This window comes from Vitis vinifera, chromosome 15 (genome assembly GCF_030704535.1).
Source record: "Vitis vinifera cultivar Pinot Noir 40024 chromosome 15, ASM3070453v1".
NCBI classification, from domain to species: domain Eukaryota; kingdom Viridiplantae; phylum Streptophyta; class Magnoliopsida; order Vitales; family Vitaceae; genus Vitis; species Vitis vinifera.
The window spans coordinates 20,546,920-20,564,062 of NC_081819.1; the positions used below are offsets into that span (position 1 = coordinate 20,546,920).

The window sequence follows — 17,143 nt, forward strand, 5'->3', positions numbered from 1 at the left end:
CATGAGTTTATATGGGATAGGGATTCTCTGAGCGTTAAGATTGTTTAGTGCAAGGATCTCGACTTGTTTTGCCAGGAAGATATGAGAAAATATGGTAGTGAGAAATTTGAACACTGGATTATGCCAACTAATTGCTGGGGTATCATTTTCCTCCTGATGCGAAGGCCTTTTTAGTTATATGAAAACCGTGGAGAATTTCTCCCCTAGATGAGGAAATATTAGAACAAATTGCTTAATTCTGGAAAGGAGTTTGAAAAAGAGAGGAATTTGCAGAAAATGTCACTTCGAATGATAGTATAATTGGTTTTTTTTTTTTATTATTAGGTTTCAGTTCTTAAATCACAATAATCAAAGGCCACTGATTTGGACTATTTTTGTAAAGTGGACGATTTTGCAAAGACAATCTCTTCACAATTTCTTATGCACTAGCTTATAATAATAACAATAAATTCTTATGCAGTTTTTGCAATCAATTTTTTTAGGAATTTATATTATCTTTTTGTGGTGGAGAATGTTTCATTTTATTGGTTCTTGTGTTCTGAAAATTTCAGGCCTCTTCCTGCCTGCTGTCGTGAGGCCTATATTGGACTCCCTTGAAACATCCAAGCAAGTTCCTCAACCTGCACTAAGTGATGTGAGTATCAAATTTCACAAAATGTTTATCCAAATAATTAATTCATTTTGCCTTGCTATTGAATGGTTACATATTCAAACTTATTTTCAGAGTCTGAACATATTCTCATTTTTAAGATAATGGGTAATTTAGCAAAGCATATGAGGTTTGAAGTTTCTGTCAAAGTATGCTGTTCACAAGCAGCGGGCTAAAGTTTGAAAAGAACATGCCATCAATGAATAAACCATAGAGTTGAATGTCTTACCACCTAGATATGGTGTTATATTTTCTCTTTAGTTGGACAGATTTGTTTGCAAGAGAATGTCTAAATGCTATATGCTTTATCCTTTCATTTTAACCATTTAATGGGGTCGGTTGATTGCACTTATTTTGACATGTCAACATTTAAAAGAAAAAAAAAATTGGAATCCACCATCTGATGGGTTAGAGTAGATAGATCAACTGAGCACAAGAATCCATCACTGTTAGATCGATTTCAATAGTCTTAAGATACAATGAACTCTCTTTAACCTCTGGATGATTTACACATTTCAGAAACTTTGAGATGCATGGCTAAAATCATCAATCTAGTTTGGTGTTCGTAAAGTAGATTTGCTAGCACTAGGAGGCTGGGACTATCTAATGGTCCATCCTAATTTTTTGGCCACTATATAACAAAGATTATGAGCACAAGCCTCAAGGGGCTGGAGTAGGAATGTGACTTGTGTGAAAGGGTCCAGGTTCGAGCCTGTAAAAAACATAATGTTACATATCAAAAACTCCTAGAAGTGGCCTTTTCTGTTACTGGTACTGGTACTGGTACTGGGCCTTTGTTGTTGGAGAGGAACTAACTCCTAGAAGTGGGCTCCCATGCCCATGCAGTATTTAATGAGTTTCTTCTCTGCATCTACACTTCTGGCTTTGCTATGTCACTTCTTTCCATGTCTAAGGTGGTGTCTGTTTTTTTACTTAATTTTAAATACAATTTTAATGCTTTTAATAGTGTTAAATATTAGGTTGTTTGTTTTTGTAATATTTTATTTCTATTAAGCATTAAAAGATTAAAAAAAAAAATCAAGTTACTTTTTCTATTCGACAAAAAGTTTATAATAAGTTATAAAAAAGTATAAAAACAAACGACCTAAAATCTAAAAGCAATATTGCTTTCAGCAAAAAATTAAAAAAACTAACATCCTATGCAAATAATTGAATTGATAATTCTGCATATGCACTTGTGGTTTTTGGTTCATAGCTTCTTCTGCTTATGTCTAGCAAGTGCAAATAATGACTGAATCAATTATTTGTTGCACTTGTCTGCAGGTTGTTGCAGGCATGACTGGTAAAAAACAAGGGTAATATGGATTGTTGCTGTGGGTGATGATCTTCTTTTGTCCTCCTTCGTACCATCTACAAATACTCTTTTAGATTTCATTTCATCAGCAATGGAATAAGTATGAGACTCATATTTTTTGTGGAGAACTAGATGCTGAAACCTTTCATTTCCTCCATAATTATCAATTGAAGAACTTACCTCACAATCCAAAGTTTGGTATGGATGAAGTAATCACATATTAATGTTGATGGTAACTGTTTGCGTTGAAAACTTCAAAATCCTGTCATTTTCCTATCGTAGAGATTGTTTGAAAACGGCCCTTTGTCCAATTGATCCATCCCTAGATGTCATGCCCTGCATAAATGAACCCCCACTTGAGCTGAAAACTAAAGTCCATGACATTATCAAGAGGTCCCAAAATTTCACCTGCGCCCTGCTTCCAAACCCATATGTCAAGGTGAACGGATGCCGTTCATGTATTTTATATGATACTAAATAAAGTTATTTTCGATGATTTGAATAAACAATGAGGAAAATAATTAATTCCCTTACGATCACGTCTCCTTTCTTTGAATTTTACTGCTCTAAAGTCATGTTCTAGTCTATTCACCGATTGTTAAGGTTTTTCCACCACAAGCTCTTTTTTCCACAATGTTCGATCAGCAGCACTGTGCACATGGTGGTTCAGTTTGTTTGCCTACTTTGTCAGATCTCGCCTTGTTTAAATTCAATGAACAAACATCTCAGTTGCATTCATTAGATTATGATACACAACTAGCCAATCTAAGCACCCACCCACACAATGAATCATCATCCATGGCTCAAAAATTGGAGCCCCCCCCACCCTTTTTTTTTTGTTGTTCTCCATACATACACTCGTATCCATAAAAATTAAAAAGTCTTCCTCGCATGTCATTTTCCAAACCCAAGCAGGGAAAAAGAGGTTAAAAAGCATATTACATAGTGTCTCTATACACCATAAGTTGTCAATCAATCACAGACTAGAAGGTGAGGCACAGCTGGTTTGATTAGAAATGTGATTGAACCATTGTGGCGGACGAAGGAGAAGTCAAATCAAGAGCCCATCTTTCTTCAACTTCTTACTCCTCTTCCATGGCACCACCTGCTTCAGCCCCTCATACACGCTCGCCTGTCATTATCAAATCAACAAAAAAAAAAAATTTATGTTAATCTCTATATACCCACGTCGGTCTTTAATAATAATAATTATTATTATTATTAGACTGTTCTGTAAATCCTCAAGATTTTCATCTTAGAAAAATGTTCAAAAGCTCTCTTTACAGATTTGAGTTGATGACAAAAGTGATAAACAGAAAATGTCGTTACCCGCATTATGGTCTGTAGAATAATATGATAAAAGAGTCTAAAACGATGCGTTTCGTGAGGCAGCAGTCAAAGTGAAGAAACGGAAACTTACCCAGAAGTGAGATCTGGCTTGACTCAGGCTCAGATACCTTCCACTCCTGCTCATTCTAGTCATCTTCTCACTCGAGCCCCCACCACTGTCATAATCTCCGGTGGTGGCGGGGGAGCTACCTTCTTCAAGGTCCAGAGACCGAGAAGCTTCTCTTTTACCCTTGTGATTCTTCCTCCCCCAACCCCCGAAAAACCCTCTCCTCCCCAGCACCATCGCGCCCAGCTGCCCTCTCTCCGGGCTACCGCCTCTGCCGAAGGAGTGGCGGCGGTCTCTCGCCACTCTGAAAGAAGAGCACTGGAAGGCAGAGCGAGCCACGTAAGGGCCTTCGAGGACGGTGGTGGGGGAGGGCATTTTGGAGAGTTTGACGTCGGAGGAGAAGAGCCTCGGAGGGGGGTCCAGGCAGCGAGCGCTACTAGACTTGGAGAGGGCGACGAGGGCGGTGCAGGGTCGGGGCTTGCCAGGCTCCTCCTCCCACCGGAACGGAACGGAAGCTGTGGTCTGGAGCGGTGGGGTTTGGGTTCCGGAGGGCTCAGGCTCTTGCATGGCTATGGAGAAGAGCGGCAACTTGGGAGCGTAGCTAGGGTCGGACTCTGCTTGAGACCCCATGCCTTACCACCGACACTTCCTTCTTCTCAGTCCCTTCGTCTCCGAGCTTTTGACGCCTTTTTTGGTAGTGGAAAGAAGACAATGGAGGCAGGAGGATGTTATTTTGCGACCTTTTAGGCTTTTTTATTCACGAGAAAAAGCTTGACTTTTACACATCACTCTTCTTCCCTTGTTCATATCACCCTTCTCAGACGTGTCATTTTTCCTGTAGTGAAGTGAAACCAATACCGTGTGTCTTACATTTAGGCAAATGAAGCTTTAAAACGAGTCTTTTGAGCTTTTTAAAACTTTCGATGCCTTGTAACCTTCTTTTACTTGGAGTCAATTTTTGACTACCCAACAAAATTAGAATCCTTGTTGTTTTTCTCCAAAATGTAAAATAAATTTTTATTCTAATTACTATATCATCAATAAAATATTTCCACCACTTGATTTTTCTTAGCGAAAAGTCAAATCCAAAGATTGACAGATCATGAATTGAAAATTTATTACCATTATAACACATTCCACTAGTCTCACGTTCCAATTTTTTTTATGAGATGGCAACAAGGTGAAGTGGAAGAGGCCTCGCCTTTAGTTGGGTGCACCCACTCCCTTCACCGTTCAAATGAGGACACGTGTCAAAACACCCTCAAATGGTGTGGGCTTGAGAGCACCGGATATTCAGATAGAGAGAAGAAGCATAGGATGCTAGTGCGTGGTGAGAAAATGACCAGCTTTATCAGAAAATCAACTTTTCTTTATTCATAATAATGCCCTTCCAAACAGGTCGCTCCAGACTCCCATTTCGTCATCCGCACATCACCGTAACAGAAAATTTTATTTCCATGAGTCTCCCCTGGAATACTATTTACTCATGACGCCATGTTTCGCAACAGATGTTGAAAGTGATTTTCCCGCAAATTTTTCCCATTTTCTAGAACACAGAGCATGTTGATTCTTTTGCCAAATAGGTTTTCTTGATGGAGTTTTGAGCCCAAATAATATGTTTGAAAAAAAACCTCCTCCCAAAATAATTCCTAAAACCTTAGTTATAATTACAATTTCAAACTTAAATTTAAATTTATAATCACTAACTACGATTTTGTGACCACTCTCGTGATGCCTCGTGATTATTAATAACTTTTTATTAAAATATAAGCATTAATATATTATATTTTGTAACTTTTCAGAGTTTTTAACACGGACAAAACAATACCTAAATCCGGTCGGAGTTTCCAAAAAAAAAGTCTCAAATCGCTCCTAACTGATTTATTTCAAACTCTCAAATCCATCCTATTACTATTCCTACATAAAAGATCAAAAAAGATTTAAATATATATATATATATATATATATATATATATATATATTTATGAATTGATTTTTACTAAAAGAAATTAATTATTAAGACAATAAGTCATTACAAAAATAGACAATAGGCTTTACAACGGCCTGTTTAAGGTAATTCTTACTATTTTGTATTTAGTTGATATTGTGCTCTTGAATGAAAATCTATCTCCCAATTACTACTTTGCCCCACAGAGAGTGCTATCCTTCACAGAGTCATGGACTCTAGCATTAAGGCATTTAAGAGGCTATCCAAACTGGGCTTTCTTGGTAAAATTAGTAAAGAATTGTGGCATGCGCATGCAAGTCAAGCAAGAGCAAAAGTCTAAAGCAAAGAAAAAGAGGGTAGAGTGATTTTCAAAGTGAAAAAAACAGACGATATGTCCAAATTAGATTGGTTGAGTAGAGAAGAAATGATGAACCTTTTGTCACTCCTTTGATTTGTAGTGTTCCACCACATCCTTATCTTAGACTTAGAAGCCATCTTTAAGAACAAGTCTTCACAACCAAAGTTCCCATTTTCCTCTTCCTATTCAGAGAAGAAAAAGTACAAAATCAGTGACTAATGACCTCCCCCCATTTAGGCATGTACACAGTACATATATATATATATGTGCAGACAAAAAGGACAAAGAGTGCATGTAGTGTAATGGGTTTTATCTCTGAGAAATGAAGAAAGACACGGGAATTCTAGAGTTGAAAGTGTGACTCCTCAAGAGCAATAATGGAACATTTCATTTTGAGATCTATGACCATGGAGATCCATTTTGCAACCACTATTGAATGGGTGGTTGGATGGGGGTCCTCTTCCATGTACCTGAGCTCAAAAAGGTACCACACATCACACTCTAATACTAACCCAAGATCACCATATCAAAGTGAGAATGATTTAGCTTTGTCTCATACAGGCAAAACCCCACTTCCATTGATAAAAACAAGTGATTTGATTTGGAGGTTTATCAAATTCGCTTTTCATTGACAATAATCATCACATGCATCCCATTTTAAAATATAGTAATTAGTGGATGACAGGCTGATTTAACTTCAGTAATGAACCATGTGATCACCTGATTTGCTACCCAATAAGTTAGCTTCAACTATGGTCCATTTGTTTTCATAGCATTTCAAGGCCTATTAGAGGCTTCCACATCTGTCAGAGAGTCAATCATACACTTAAGATAAGCCTTTAGGTGCATTTTCAATGTCATCATCCCAACAATTATGAGCTTACATGATGAATGACGTGCAGAAAATTTACCCTCAACAAGGTTGCCGACTCTTCTGCCATGTAGAATAACACAAACCCAGATAACTTTCTTCATTTCAAATGCCCTCCAAGCAACAAAACATACGATAATTGACCAACCTGCAGAGCTATGCTTAATTGACCCAGTCAAAGAAGATCCTGCAAGCAACAAATGATGCTAGTTGTGATAGTCGAGTACTCTTCATATCCTGACGTGAAGGGGAAAATGGGCAAGTGGTTTACCTCTTGGTATATCCAGACAAAATGACAATAAAAGAGGCATTAATTCGCAGATGACGATCACGTAAACTAGCTAAACACCAAGTAGACCATGTGAATAGTCCTCATCATATTTAATATTTCCCACTAAGTGCCAACTTCTTCTTCATAGCAGAGGACGAAGCCTGTGGTCTACAACAATTGATGTTGGACTTCTCCAAATATAGAAATGGGGCAACATTTGGTTTTCCTTTGATATAATTGCTGGTAGCATTGGACTAATCAACTGTCTTTGGCTACAAATACAAGTCAACTAGCCCTTCAAGTAAAGGATTTTTCCAATTCCATTAAGCAGTGGAAGAACATCTGCACTATAAAAGATGAAACCAAGGATCAGGAATCCCCAGGAGGAATAGTAATGAAGTTCAAAATGGATAAATCTCAAAATGCTTGAAAGCTTGCCTGCCTTCAAGTAAATTATTCCTTCTGACTTGAACCATATTTAACTTGAATATGACAACATAACAGCGATTGATTGAGCAGAAATCTTCTGTTAGAAAGAAACTATCTTAATTCAAGCCACTGTGTTAGCTTCGTTAGTTACAAAGTCACAACAAATTATCTTTCTTTTCTGATAGGTGAATAAACGAAAAGTAAGTCACGACAAATTATTATACAAGATTACATAATTGAAGACCATAAAATTAAATCAGATAATCAGTGAAAGTGTAAAACATCACAAGGCATGATAGTTGAAAACTAACGAAAACTTAAATGTTTCAGACTTTTCAATGATGTTGATCTTTACCAATCCATAAAAAGTTGCAGGAAATCAGATCATCAGTCAAACATCATAACAGCATGGTAGTTAAGATGGTTTTATTAAACAGAGAATACTTAATTGTTCAAGTGTTTTCACAAACTCACCCTTGAACAATCGTCACAAAGACGCAATGTATTATTATATTGAAGACCATAAAAACAGGAAATCAGATCATCAGTCACAATCTTAAGAGCATGATAATAGAAATAATCTTCCTTGGTTTATTGAGCAACAAGTGCTTCATTGTTCAAGCGTTGTGTCTATGCTCCACTACTCTCTAAGAATTTGTGGCATAATGTATAGGCCCAACCCAGACCACCCATTTGCCCTTTCTTGAGGGCAAAACAAGGCCTCCTCTTGTATTTCCTTTTGGACCACTCTAGTGAGTGGAGACCAACAAAACAAAGCCCCAAAGTCATGCTTAACCTTGTATTCATCCAATCAAGGATACAGGAATAACTGGAAAACAGAGATTGCCAATTGATTGCTGACTAATTTTCTACCTTTCTTTGAGATTTTTTACCTCATTGTTTTCCAAGGAACATTGAGCTACTATCCTCTTCATTAGGCCAAAAGAGATACAATTATACACAAAACTGTAAAGTCTACAACTCCCATCATACATGTTCTCATAGCAGATAACTGAAATCAGAAAACCAAGATAATCCAATCTCACAACACAGAAAAAAAGGGGGAAAAAAAGGGAAAAAGAAAAAGAAAAAAATAATGATGGAACTATGGCTCTGTTGACTTGGGTATGATTTTTAACTAGAAGAAAGAGTTGTATGAGTGCAGAACCCCTTAGAAGCCAAGAAGGATGATGGTTCCATCTGGATTTGAATTATTGAAGGGAAATACTCAATATGGCAGCATCCTTTTGCCTCCAAGAGGGTCTGTAACAAGGAATATGAATGATCAATTGATGAACCCCAGGCATGATTGGAGATTGAGATTGGACCCCCCCTTTGTGAACATGGAGTATGGCCCAATATCTGAAGAGGGTGGTCTTCAGCTAAGAGTGTCATTACAACACATGGGACCTTGCTGCCACCAACATATCCATACTCTATCTAGCCTATACAAGGAACCCATCCTTGGCATTCATTTATACTACACATCCAGTGGCAAATTCAGTATCATATCTTCCTAAAAAAAAAAGCATAAAGAGCATAAGGATTAAAGGGGTTGGCTTCAAATTTGCATACCCACAAACCCAAATATGCAATAAGGGTATTGCAACTAGGGTTTCTTTTAAATCATTAAGCATATCTATGAGGGATAAAAAAAAATGGTATGATTAAATAAACAATCCTAGCTACATCTGCTATACTCAATTTGAATCGCAAAAACTGCAAGGGAAAGGGAAGAAAATGGTAGAAACGATCTGAACTTCCGTTTTTCAAGGATTTGGGTTTACAGTGCCTATCATTACCACAAATACACAGAAACCATTCACAAATCAGCATCCATAAAAACCATATGTAAAGAACAAATAGGAGGTTTTAAGGTAAGAAGCTTACTTGACATTATTGCAAATGCAAGATGCTGCTATCAGAAAGAAACGAAGGGTATAAACCCTTTTCAGTTTCCCCCATAAACCATAATAGAAAAAATTTCCCGCATCTCTAACAAATTTGCAAATTTCTTTTCTGGAAAAAATGAATGAGATAATTACAAGTAATATTTACAAAATTAATGAAATTGAGTTTGGATTATTCAAAATGAAATTGGGGACATTGGGGATCAAATCAACTCAACCCTAGTATAAACCAACCCAAATCAAATTCAAGTATTGAAAATAATTGTCTAATATTTATTTTTTTACTTAATTTTAAATAGAACCTTAATGTTTAATAGTGTTAAATATTAGGTTGTTTGTTTTTATAGTATTTTATTTCTATTAAGTATTAAAAAGTAAAAAAAATTAATATATTATTTTTTTTATTTAAAAAAAATTATATATTTTGATTTTTTTTATTTAGTAAAAAGTTTATAATAAATCATAAAAAAGTAGAAAAACAAACAACTTAAATTCTAAAACTACTTTCAATAAAAAGCAAAAAAAAAAAAAAACACTATCTAAGTCTACTCAAATGTTAAGTTGTATTTGGTTTGAATCGAGTCTGTCCGTCCAAATTGTATCCCTAATTTTTATATGGTATCACATAAAAGAAGGTAGAGTTGTTGCCCACTAAAATTGGGTATCTTGTAAAATCCTTGTATCTAAATTTTAAATTTTAAATTTTAAACACTGTATTATAAAAAAATTTGTATGTGGGAGCTTATTAGATAAATTTTAATATTATATTTTTTTTAAAAAAAGGGTTTGGGTAATTTTTCATTATATCATATGATTCAAGATATGTCATGATGGGTAATTATCATGCATGAAACTAATGTGGGAAAATAAAAGGAGTCCAATCATTCCGTACGACATCTTATCCAATAAAACCCGTGACATTATTTCTTGTTTTAGTAAAATATTTTTATTTTGGAAAGTACCACAATCGTCAAGAGTTTCAATTATTTTAAAGTGAATGATTTGATGAACAATTCAGGACAAATTGGAAGAACTCCTAATTTTTATAAGAACGAGACTGATGGCAACTAATCAATGGAAATTCTTTGGTGGTTGATGACTTAATGAAGCTCCTAGGAATTTGTAAATGAATAAAAATTCTTTGATAAATTAGAACCGAATGAACCTCTTTTATGCATAAGAGAAGAGACTCCTGTTAAGTATGATAATGGTAATTGGTAAGTGTTGAAATCTAAATTTGAATTGTTGAATGGGGATACAAACAAATATGATAAACATAAAAGAATGTAAATAAATGAGATTAAAATAAGCAGGCGGCTTCTACCGATTTGATGGTATAGTTGGACACTATGTTTGTGGGGTCTTATAGGTAGTGTCATCACATTTGATTTTACATTTGATATGATACACATGGGCGAGTAGAGGATTTTCCATGATGAGAGGAGAGTGAGGACATGGTTGACTTGCCCATTCAGTTGTGAGGTGATCTGCTCTCCACTGTGCCCACCAGCCAAGGGGCCCATATGCTGACACCCAAGACCCATATCCAGGTGAACCGGGACATCTCTCATTTCTAGGCAAATATATAATTTTTCAAACACCCATTTCTCACCTTGTAAGCATGTCTAGTGTAACTGCTACCCTACCACCTACAGTATGCCATCTCCCTCACTCTTTTCATTCTAGGATTCTCCAAATTTCCCTTATTTCAAACCACCCATTATGAGAGAATGTATACTGTATAGCATTATTACTAGGTAGAATGGTCTGTCTTGTAGAATTTAGTTGGGTATTAGATGTGTGAGTGGCTTCATTTCTATCCGTATAGTGGCCTTCCAGTATCCTCCAATGTCACTGTCATATGGATTTTACGCACCGTTCTAAAGTAACTTTCCAGAGCTTGAACTGCTTCCTTTTGAAGAAACGATCTTTGTGAAAACAACCCTTGTCTCCACATTGAAGACAACAAGGAAAGCAAATACAAATTGAACCCCTCTCTCTCTCTCTCTCTCTCTCATTCATTCATGTCAGCATCCCCCAACTGCTTCTTTACAACCAGATTAGATCTACACATTCCAAAACCCTAAACATGGAGCATCAAAAGACTTCGATAGAAAAAAGCCATCTTGTGAACCAGTGATGAAAATGAGAAAGCTTAGCAAGTGACCCCATGTGGAAGAGCCCATGATGATGAAGATGTCGAGGGCTAATGTGTGGTTCCATGTGCAAATGCGCAGGAGCAATGCCCCATGAAGAGGGTCCTCCTAACAGGCTGGATAAAGATGAAGAGATGGTACTAGCTTCCCTGTGACTGTGAGACGCTAGAGAGCAATGAGTTTTGACTTGCACACAGGCGACAATGGCATTATTTGTCACTGAAAATTTGTCGATATCAGGTCCCCTACAAAGGGTCCATGGGAGTTATCATCATATCATACATGCCAAACCCCTTGAAAATTTGACAAAAGAAAATGTTATAGCTTTTACGGAAAATGAGGAGATTTCCACTCGGGAAGAAACCAACTAGATTACCATTAGAACAAGCACAGAACATATATATATTATGCATATTTTACAGGTTGATTGTCCACCCCCCACAAACAAGGTATTCACAAATTCCATTTCTAAGCTCGGCTAAATGTTCCCTAGTGTAACATGAAAAAGTCTACCCCTTGCCTCGGAAGCCAATCTATATACTGCTGTCACTGAAGAAGCTCCAAAAAAACTGAGCAAACGCCAACAACCCAACCTGAATGCCCCAAGACCAAACACACAAACACCACCTCCCCACCACAAAAAAAAAAAAAACAGAAGAAAAGGAAAACAACTCTTAAAAATGACCCCCAAAAGGAAAAAGCACAAACAAAAAAAGGAACTGAACTTCTATGGTTCAGTTCTTAACTCTGAATCCAAGCTTATAACTGTTCCTTCACCATCTAAAGATGACGTAGAAAGCTTGCATCTTGGACTCATCTTTTTTACTTCCTCGCTAGAATATATGAAGATCTTTCTCACCATCTTACAGAATTCCCTGCAATTCAAGGAAAGGAAAAGGGACTTGAATTTCAGGTTCCAATGGGGGTAGAAAGAGAAGGAACAAATTTCTTGGGTTACTTACTGCCATGGATCATCACCCACAAGCATCATATCTCCTTCATCATCAGTGAAAACCACTTCCCATTTATTCCGAGGGCAAAGCTCTCCTTTGATCTCGAACATTTTCTCCAGCTCACTTATAAGCTCATCATATCCTTCCAATGCAGTCAAGTCAACAGCACGACCAACTGCTACTCCTTGCATTTGCACCTTCTCAAACATCACAAAAAAAATATTATTTCATTGGAAATTAACAGTAAAAACACATTGAAACATTCAAACATCCAAAGAGAACCAGCATGTAGTTTTACATAGTTCGGCTTTCACCTTAGTACGTGTCCTTGAGGAAGGAGTGCAACTCTGCCTGCCCTGTGTCTCCTTTTGAGATGCCTCTGGTACAACTTGTTTTTGCTCATTCGAGGATTTCGACACATCCAAATTCTGGATCCTATCAGCTTCAGAAACAACAGCTGAAATGGGTCCCTTGACACTGCTGGATGTGATGCTTGGACATGACATCTCCAGAAGAGCAGTGGCCTTAGAGTTGTTTGTCAGATCAATCCCAAACAACCGGCAGCCAATAGAAGCTTCAATTCGTTTCCCTTTTTCAACCTGATCAGATATTAGGCCATTGTTAGGCCTTGATGACAAAGAAGTGTTATAGCCAGATAGAATAGATCGTGTTGACACAGTTTTGCTGTCTTCTGTTAGGTCCTGGAACAGGTTTAAAGAGACGTTCACTGAAGGAGAAGAAGACCATATGCCTTCGGGCCGCCCGATGGAGCTGCCACAGTTGCTGTTGTGGATGACATTGCCATTAATTTCTTTTGGCTTCGGAGGCCAGTGTACCTGGCTTTCACTGCTTTGGACTTCAGTCACACCACCTAACTGGGTTAATTCATGAGATGGGGATGATCCAGCATACCAGAAAGGGGAAGGAACTGAACTGGAAGTATTTTCTGTATTCCAATAAATGGAAAAAAAGGGGTTAAATTAACAAACCCAACTGCAGTTCAAAGAATAACTAAGGCAAAAGTTTCTCCTACCAGCAACTGGAAGATCAAGAGGTCTGGGCCTCTTGATCTTTACTGGTGGTTGAGTAAGGTTTAATGAAGCAGAAGCTACAAAAGGCTCTATATCCCATGAAGAAACCCTCTCAGGTCTTTGAATTGTTGCAGGTTCATCCCATTGAATCTGCAAGGAGAAATAATTTGAGAAAAGCATAAAAAAATAATAATAATAAATAAGTCGAAATTTATATGTCAAGAACCAAATTTTCTCCACCTTCAATGAACGCCATTTAGAATTTGACCACTGTGGAGAAATATCTCCAATTCCAACTATGGTGCCTGTGAACCTAACCAAGCAAACCCGACAACATAAACATAAAACAAATCAATATAAAAATAAACAAAATGAGCTATTGAGATACCTTCTTTCAGGAGAATCTTCTCCCTCAAATCTCATTTTGAAGCGCATGCCAACTGCAAAGCCATAGTTAACTGCTTCCAAGTATTTGTTTAAGCTAATAATGAATTGGCTTGTCCTGAACAATAATATGAGGCTAAGATAGACGGGACAATATAAACTACACATAATGCCCATTGAGAAAAGACAAAGACATCAACCAAACCTTGGCTTGTAGTAAACAACAAAGAGGGTCTGGGTGGTAACAGCATGAGATGCAGTAGCAAGCACTCCTAGATGCATGCTCTGGCTTGATATGACAGATGAGGGCATGGGGCTCTGTTGACGAGCAAGACGGCGAACCCCAACTCGCAACTCTCCATTATCACCTCTATGCAACAGTTTATTGTATATAAGAAAATCAAATAAATAATAATTAAATCGACATGATTTTACTAAATCGGAAACCTAAAAGGCAAAACATATAACCTATATTGCTTGATACCTCAGAAACACAAAGGCATCCCCAGCAACTAGCCTCTTTGAAGTGACAAAAGTACTCCATCCTGTTGTAAGCAAATGTCTCCGGGGTTGACCTGATTGTTTTGCACAAAGAAGAAACGCAACAGGCAGCAAAACAATGGTATGGGTTCAGTTTCAAATTTTGAACAAGCCTAACTAAAACAGTTCACCATGAGAAATAGTTCAACCGTCTAATTCAAGAAAACAAAATTAATAAAACACAAACAGATTTGCAATTACTCTAATGGGTCACCTCTAAATATATGCTTAAATCGCCACTCATATCCATGTAGATCTCTAGCAACTAATTCCTGAGTTGGGGTTGCTTGGCTCATATCCTAACAGAAGAAAATTCAGCACTTCATATGAAAAAATTTCAATGAAATTTCACAACAAAAAAATTCAATACCATGACAATAAAGGAAAGATTACCAATGGAGGCAAGCATTCATTGGCATGCTTACGGAGAACAGAAAACCCCCCATGTGTGCTTGTATCAGAGGCCGTTAAAATCTTGCAAAATGAATGAACGGTTTGTTTTGGAGCCTCATCAGGGCATGAATCAGGACTCTTAGGCTCTGTTTGCTGCATTATTACCATAACCGAATTAGATATGAAGTAATTTCCGATTTGGGACTCTGCTTGGTTGCCCAGAATGTAAGAGAAAGAGAAGTAAATTAAATTCCTGGAATACTATATTCTACATTATTCAGGACCTGAGAAAAGAAAATAAGACTAAAACTTTTATTTCCCTCAGTTTTCCCGGCAACCAAAAAAAGGGATAGAGAGAGACAAATCAACATATTTTCTTACATCTGCTTCTGGCTGTAAAGTGATCTGTGCATAAACTTCGTCTGTTTCTTGTTCTGCCTATTAATTGAATCAACCAAAAATAATTTAAAAATTAGAAGGAGAAAAAAATTGCAGAGACAAAATAGAAATCTAAATGAGAAACAGTAACACACCAGTAACCGGGTGTGAACAACACGACAAAGGATCTTTGAAGGAAGATTGAACAATGGAATCCTCTGATCCACCCCCTGATTCGTAGAGGCTTGTAACTGCACACCAATCATTGCAAATCTCACAAACAACACATACACATAGGCCGCAGATTTCGATCCGTTGAAAACAAAGAAAGCGGAGGAAAAGAAAATTACAAAAAAATTTGCAAAAACAGAAAAAGCTTACTTGTTCCATGTGACCTTGGGGGAAGTAGAAAACTCTCTCATGAGGCTTAGGAACATCAACCAAAGGACCAGCACATGCCCTCCATAGCTCCGTAAACAGATGATCGCTTTCCAAACCTACAAAGCCCAGAAATCTTTTTCTCAAAAAAAGGAGCTACAAGGAAGTAGACACGACGTTTGGTTGCTGAGAAAACAGAAGGGAAAAATGGAGGAAAACAGAGTTTTGAAGGCTGAAGCTCGGGGTCTATGTTGTTTGGGCTTCCCAAAAAATGAAAAACGGCCAACCAGAAGCTCAGTAGAGTTCACACGTTACTTCTCTTGGATGCTACATGACGAAAAATCTAGAAATTTTCCCACCCTTTCTCGGCAACCAAACAAGTGTACCCGTTTCTCGGTCACCCGGAAACCCCAAAAAAAAAATGCAACCTCAAAAAGCTAGTATTAAAAAAACATCATAATCCTTGTGCTTCCATTTTCCCTCCAGTTTTCTCGGGAACCAAACAGCGGACTAAAGTACGACATTTCACCTGGCTCGAGACCGCCTCTGATATTATTCCCATGCGCCATGAAAACCCACGAAGCAAAGCTCCCAAAAGTGACGGTTCAGTGAGCTTCAAATACAGAGCCACCACCAGTGGACACTAACCCATTTATGAACCATCAAAGAGAAGTTAAGAAAAGAAAGAAAAAAAAGTGCTAAGCGTTAAAGAGAGCAAGTGTTGATTATGAGAGAGAAGGAGGTGGTGGTGGTGGTCTGAAACGACTGTTATAGATGATGGGTCAGTTACAAAACCGCTTGTGGTTTGTCTTCTCTGGTTCAGAAACCTGAAAAACCGCCTTCTCTCAGCTGGTAAAAACCGCTGGTGGTTTCTGGTTCTTCTTCTTCCGGAGCTTCACCTTCACCTTCCCCCTCAACAGCGTTCCTTCATCTCTTTATCATGTGTTGCTCTCAAAGCCCTGAATCCACGTTACCAAATCCCCAAAACCGCTTTCTGAATGTCATATTATACGCCCCCACCCACACCTTCTCTCTCTACCTTCTTGCCTTTCTCTCTTCCTCTCCCTTCTCTTCTCATCTCTCTTTCCTTTCTTTTCTTTTTCCCCTCGATATTTTAACTTGGAAAAAAAATATCTTCTAATATTATGTTTAGGTAACGTGACATTGTCATCTTACACTTATTGAATATTAATAAAATGATAATTAAAATCTATATATATATACACACACACGTATATTATATAAAAAAAAAATTTATTCTCGAGTTATCAAACATTCTTCTATCAATTAATCTATATATGAATTTCAATATTAATCTATGTTACTAATATATCGATATGATATACTAAATTAATATGTGAAATTAGACATGAATTCTACGTATTATTATGTATTAATGTATTAGTTGATACGAAATATCGACATGATTTTGTTTTAAATGTAATTTACCGTTAACATTCATATTTGGATGTTGATTTGTATTTATTGATGTATATACATATATGATATTGTTATATATTTTTAAGAGATAATCTAAGTGTGTATTTAATTAATAATAAAATTTTATAAGGCATCTCAAAAAATTAGAATCATATCTTTTAAAGGAGTATCCAGCTAATATTTCCTTTAAATATTATATATATATATATAATTACCTTAAGTTAAAATTTAATTAAATGTCTTATCTTTCTTGTCCATTATAATGGTGGAAGAGGAAAAAAACCATATTATAATAATAAAAATCAAATCAAATGTGAAAAATAAGTCAACATGAAACTAATCA

General features: G+C 36.9%; 2 protein-coding genes across 4 annotated transcripts; both read right to left on the reverse strand.

Annotated features, from left to right (window-relative positions):
* Positions 1-2,831: 2,831 nt before the first annotated feature.
* LOC109124096 (uncharacterized protein At4g00950-like) lies at positions 2,832-7,150 on the reverse strand. Of its 3 annotated transcripts, XM_059743260.1 has the most exons (5): positions 6,809-7,150; positions 6,578-6,724; positions 5,742-5,848; positions 3,385-4,195; positions 2,832-3,096 (listed from the first exon to the last, which is right to left on the reverse strand). In XM_059743260.1, exons 4-5 carry the CDS (start codon positions 3,988-3,990, stop codon positions 3,016-3,018), a joined length of 687 nt encoding a protein of 228 aa, XP_059599243.1. In that variant the 5' UTR covers positions 3,991-4,195; positions 5,742-5,848; positions 6,578-6,724; positions 6,809-7,150; the 3' UTR covers positions 2,832-3,015. The 3 variants fall into 3 exon arrangements, with proteins under 3 accessions (XP_059599243.1, XP_002264990.1, XP_059599244.1); XM_059743261.1 differs by lacking the exon at positions 2,832-3,096 and having other exon boundaries at positions 3,160-4,195; positions 6,387-6,724; XM_002264954.4 differs by lacking the exons at positions 5,742-5,848; positions 6,578-6,724; positions 6,809-7,150 and having other exon boundaries at positions 3,385-4,311.
* Positions 7,151-11,658: 4,508 nt separating this feature from the next.
* Positions 11,659-16,447, reverse strand: LOC100265555 (auxin response factor 18). Its single transcript, XM_010663654.2, has 14 exons — positions 15,890-16,447; positions 15,364-15,479; positions 15,138-15,233; positions 14,986-15,042; positions 14,605-14,757; positions 14,426-14,510; positions 14,156-14,246; positions 13,877-14,041; positions 13,676-13,789; positions 13,528-13,600; positions 13,290-13,437; positions 12,571-13,202; positions 12,266-12,453; positions 11,659-12,178 (listed from the first exon to the last, which is right to left on the reverse strand). The coding sequence occupies exons 1-14, from the start codon at positions 15,927-15,929 to the stop codon at positions 12,031-12,033; spliced, it is 2,106 nt and encodes a 701-aa protein (XP_010661956.1). The 5' UTR covers positions 15,930-16,447; the 3' UTR covers positions 11,659-12,030.
* Positions 16,448-17,143: the final 696 nt, after the last annotated feature.

Coding starts and splice junctions, on each gene's coding strand:
- LOC109124096 (XM_059743260.1), bottom strand. CDS start 3,990: ATGGGGTCTCAAGCAGAGTCCGACCCTAGCTACGCTCCCAAGTTGCCG. Junction 3,097..3,384: donor AAGCCAGATCTCACTTCTGG/GTAAGTTTCCGT, acceptor TGATAATGACAG/GCGAGCGTGTATGAGGGGCT.
- LOC100265555 (XM_010663654.2), bottom strand. CDS start 15,929: ATGGCGCATGGGAATAATATCAGAGGCGGTCTCGAGCCAG. Junction 15,480..15,889: donor CAGAGGCGGTCTCGAGCCAG/GTGAAATGTCGT, acceptor TGGGCTTTGTAG/GTTTGGAAAGCGATCATCTG. Junction 13,203..13,289: donor TCTTGATCTTCCAGTTGCTG/GTAGGAGAAACT, acceptor ATTGGAATACAG/AAAATACTTCCAGTTCAGTT.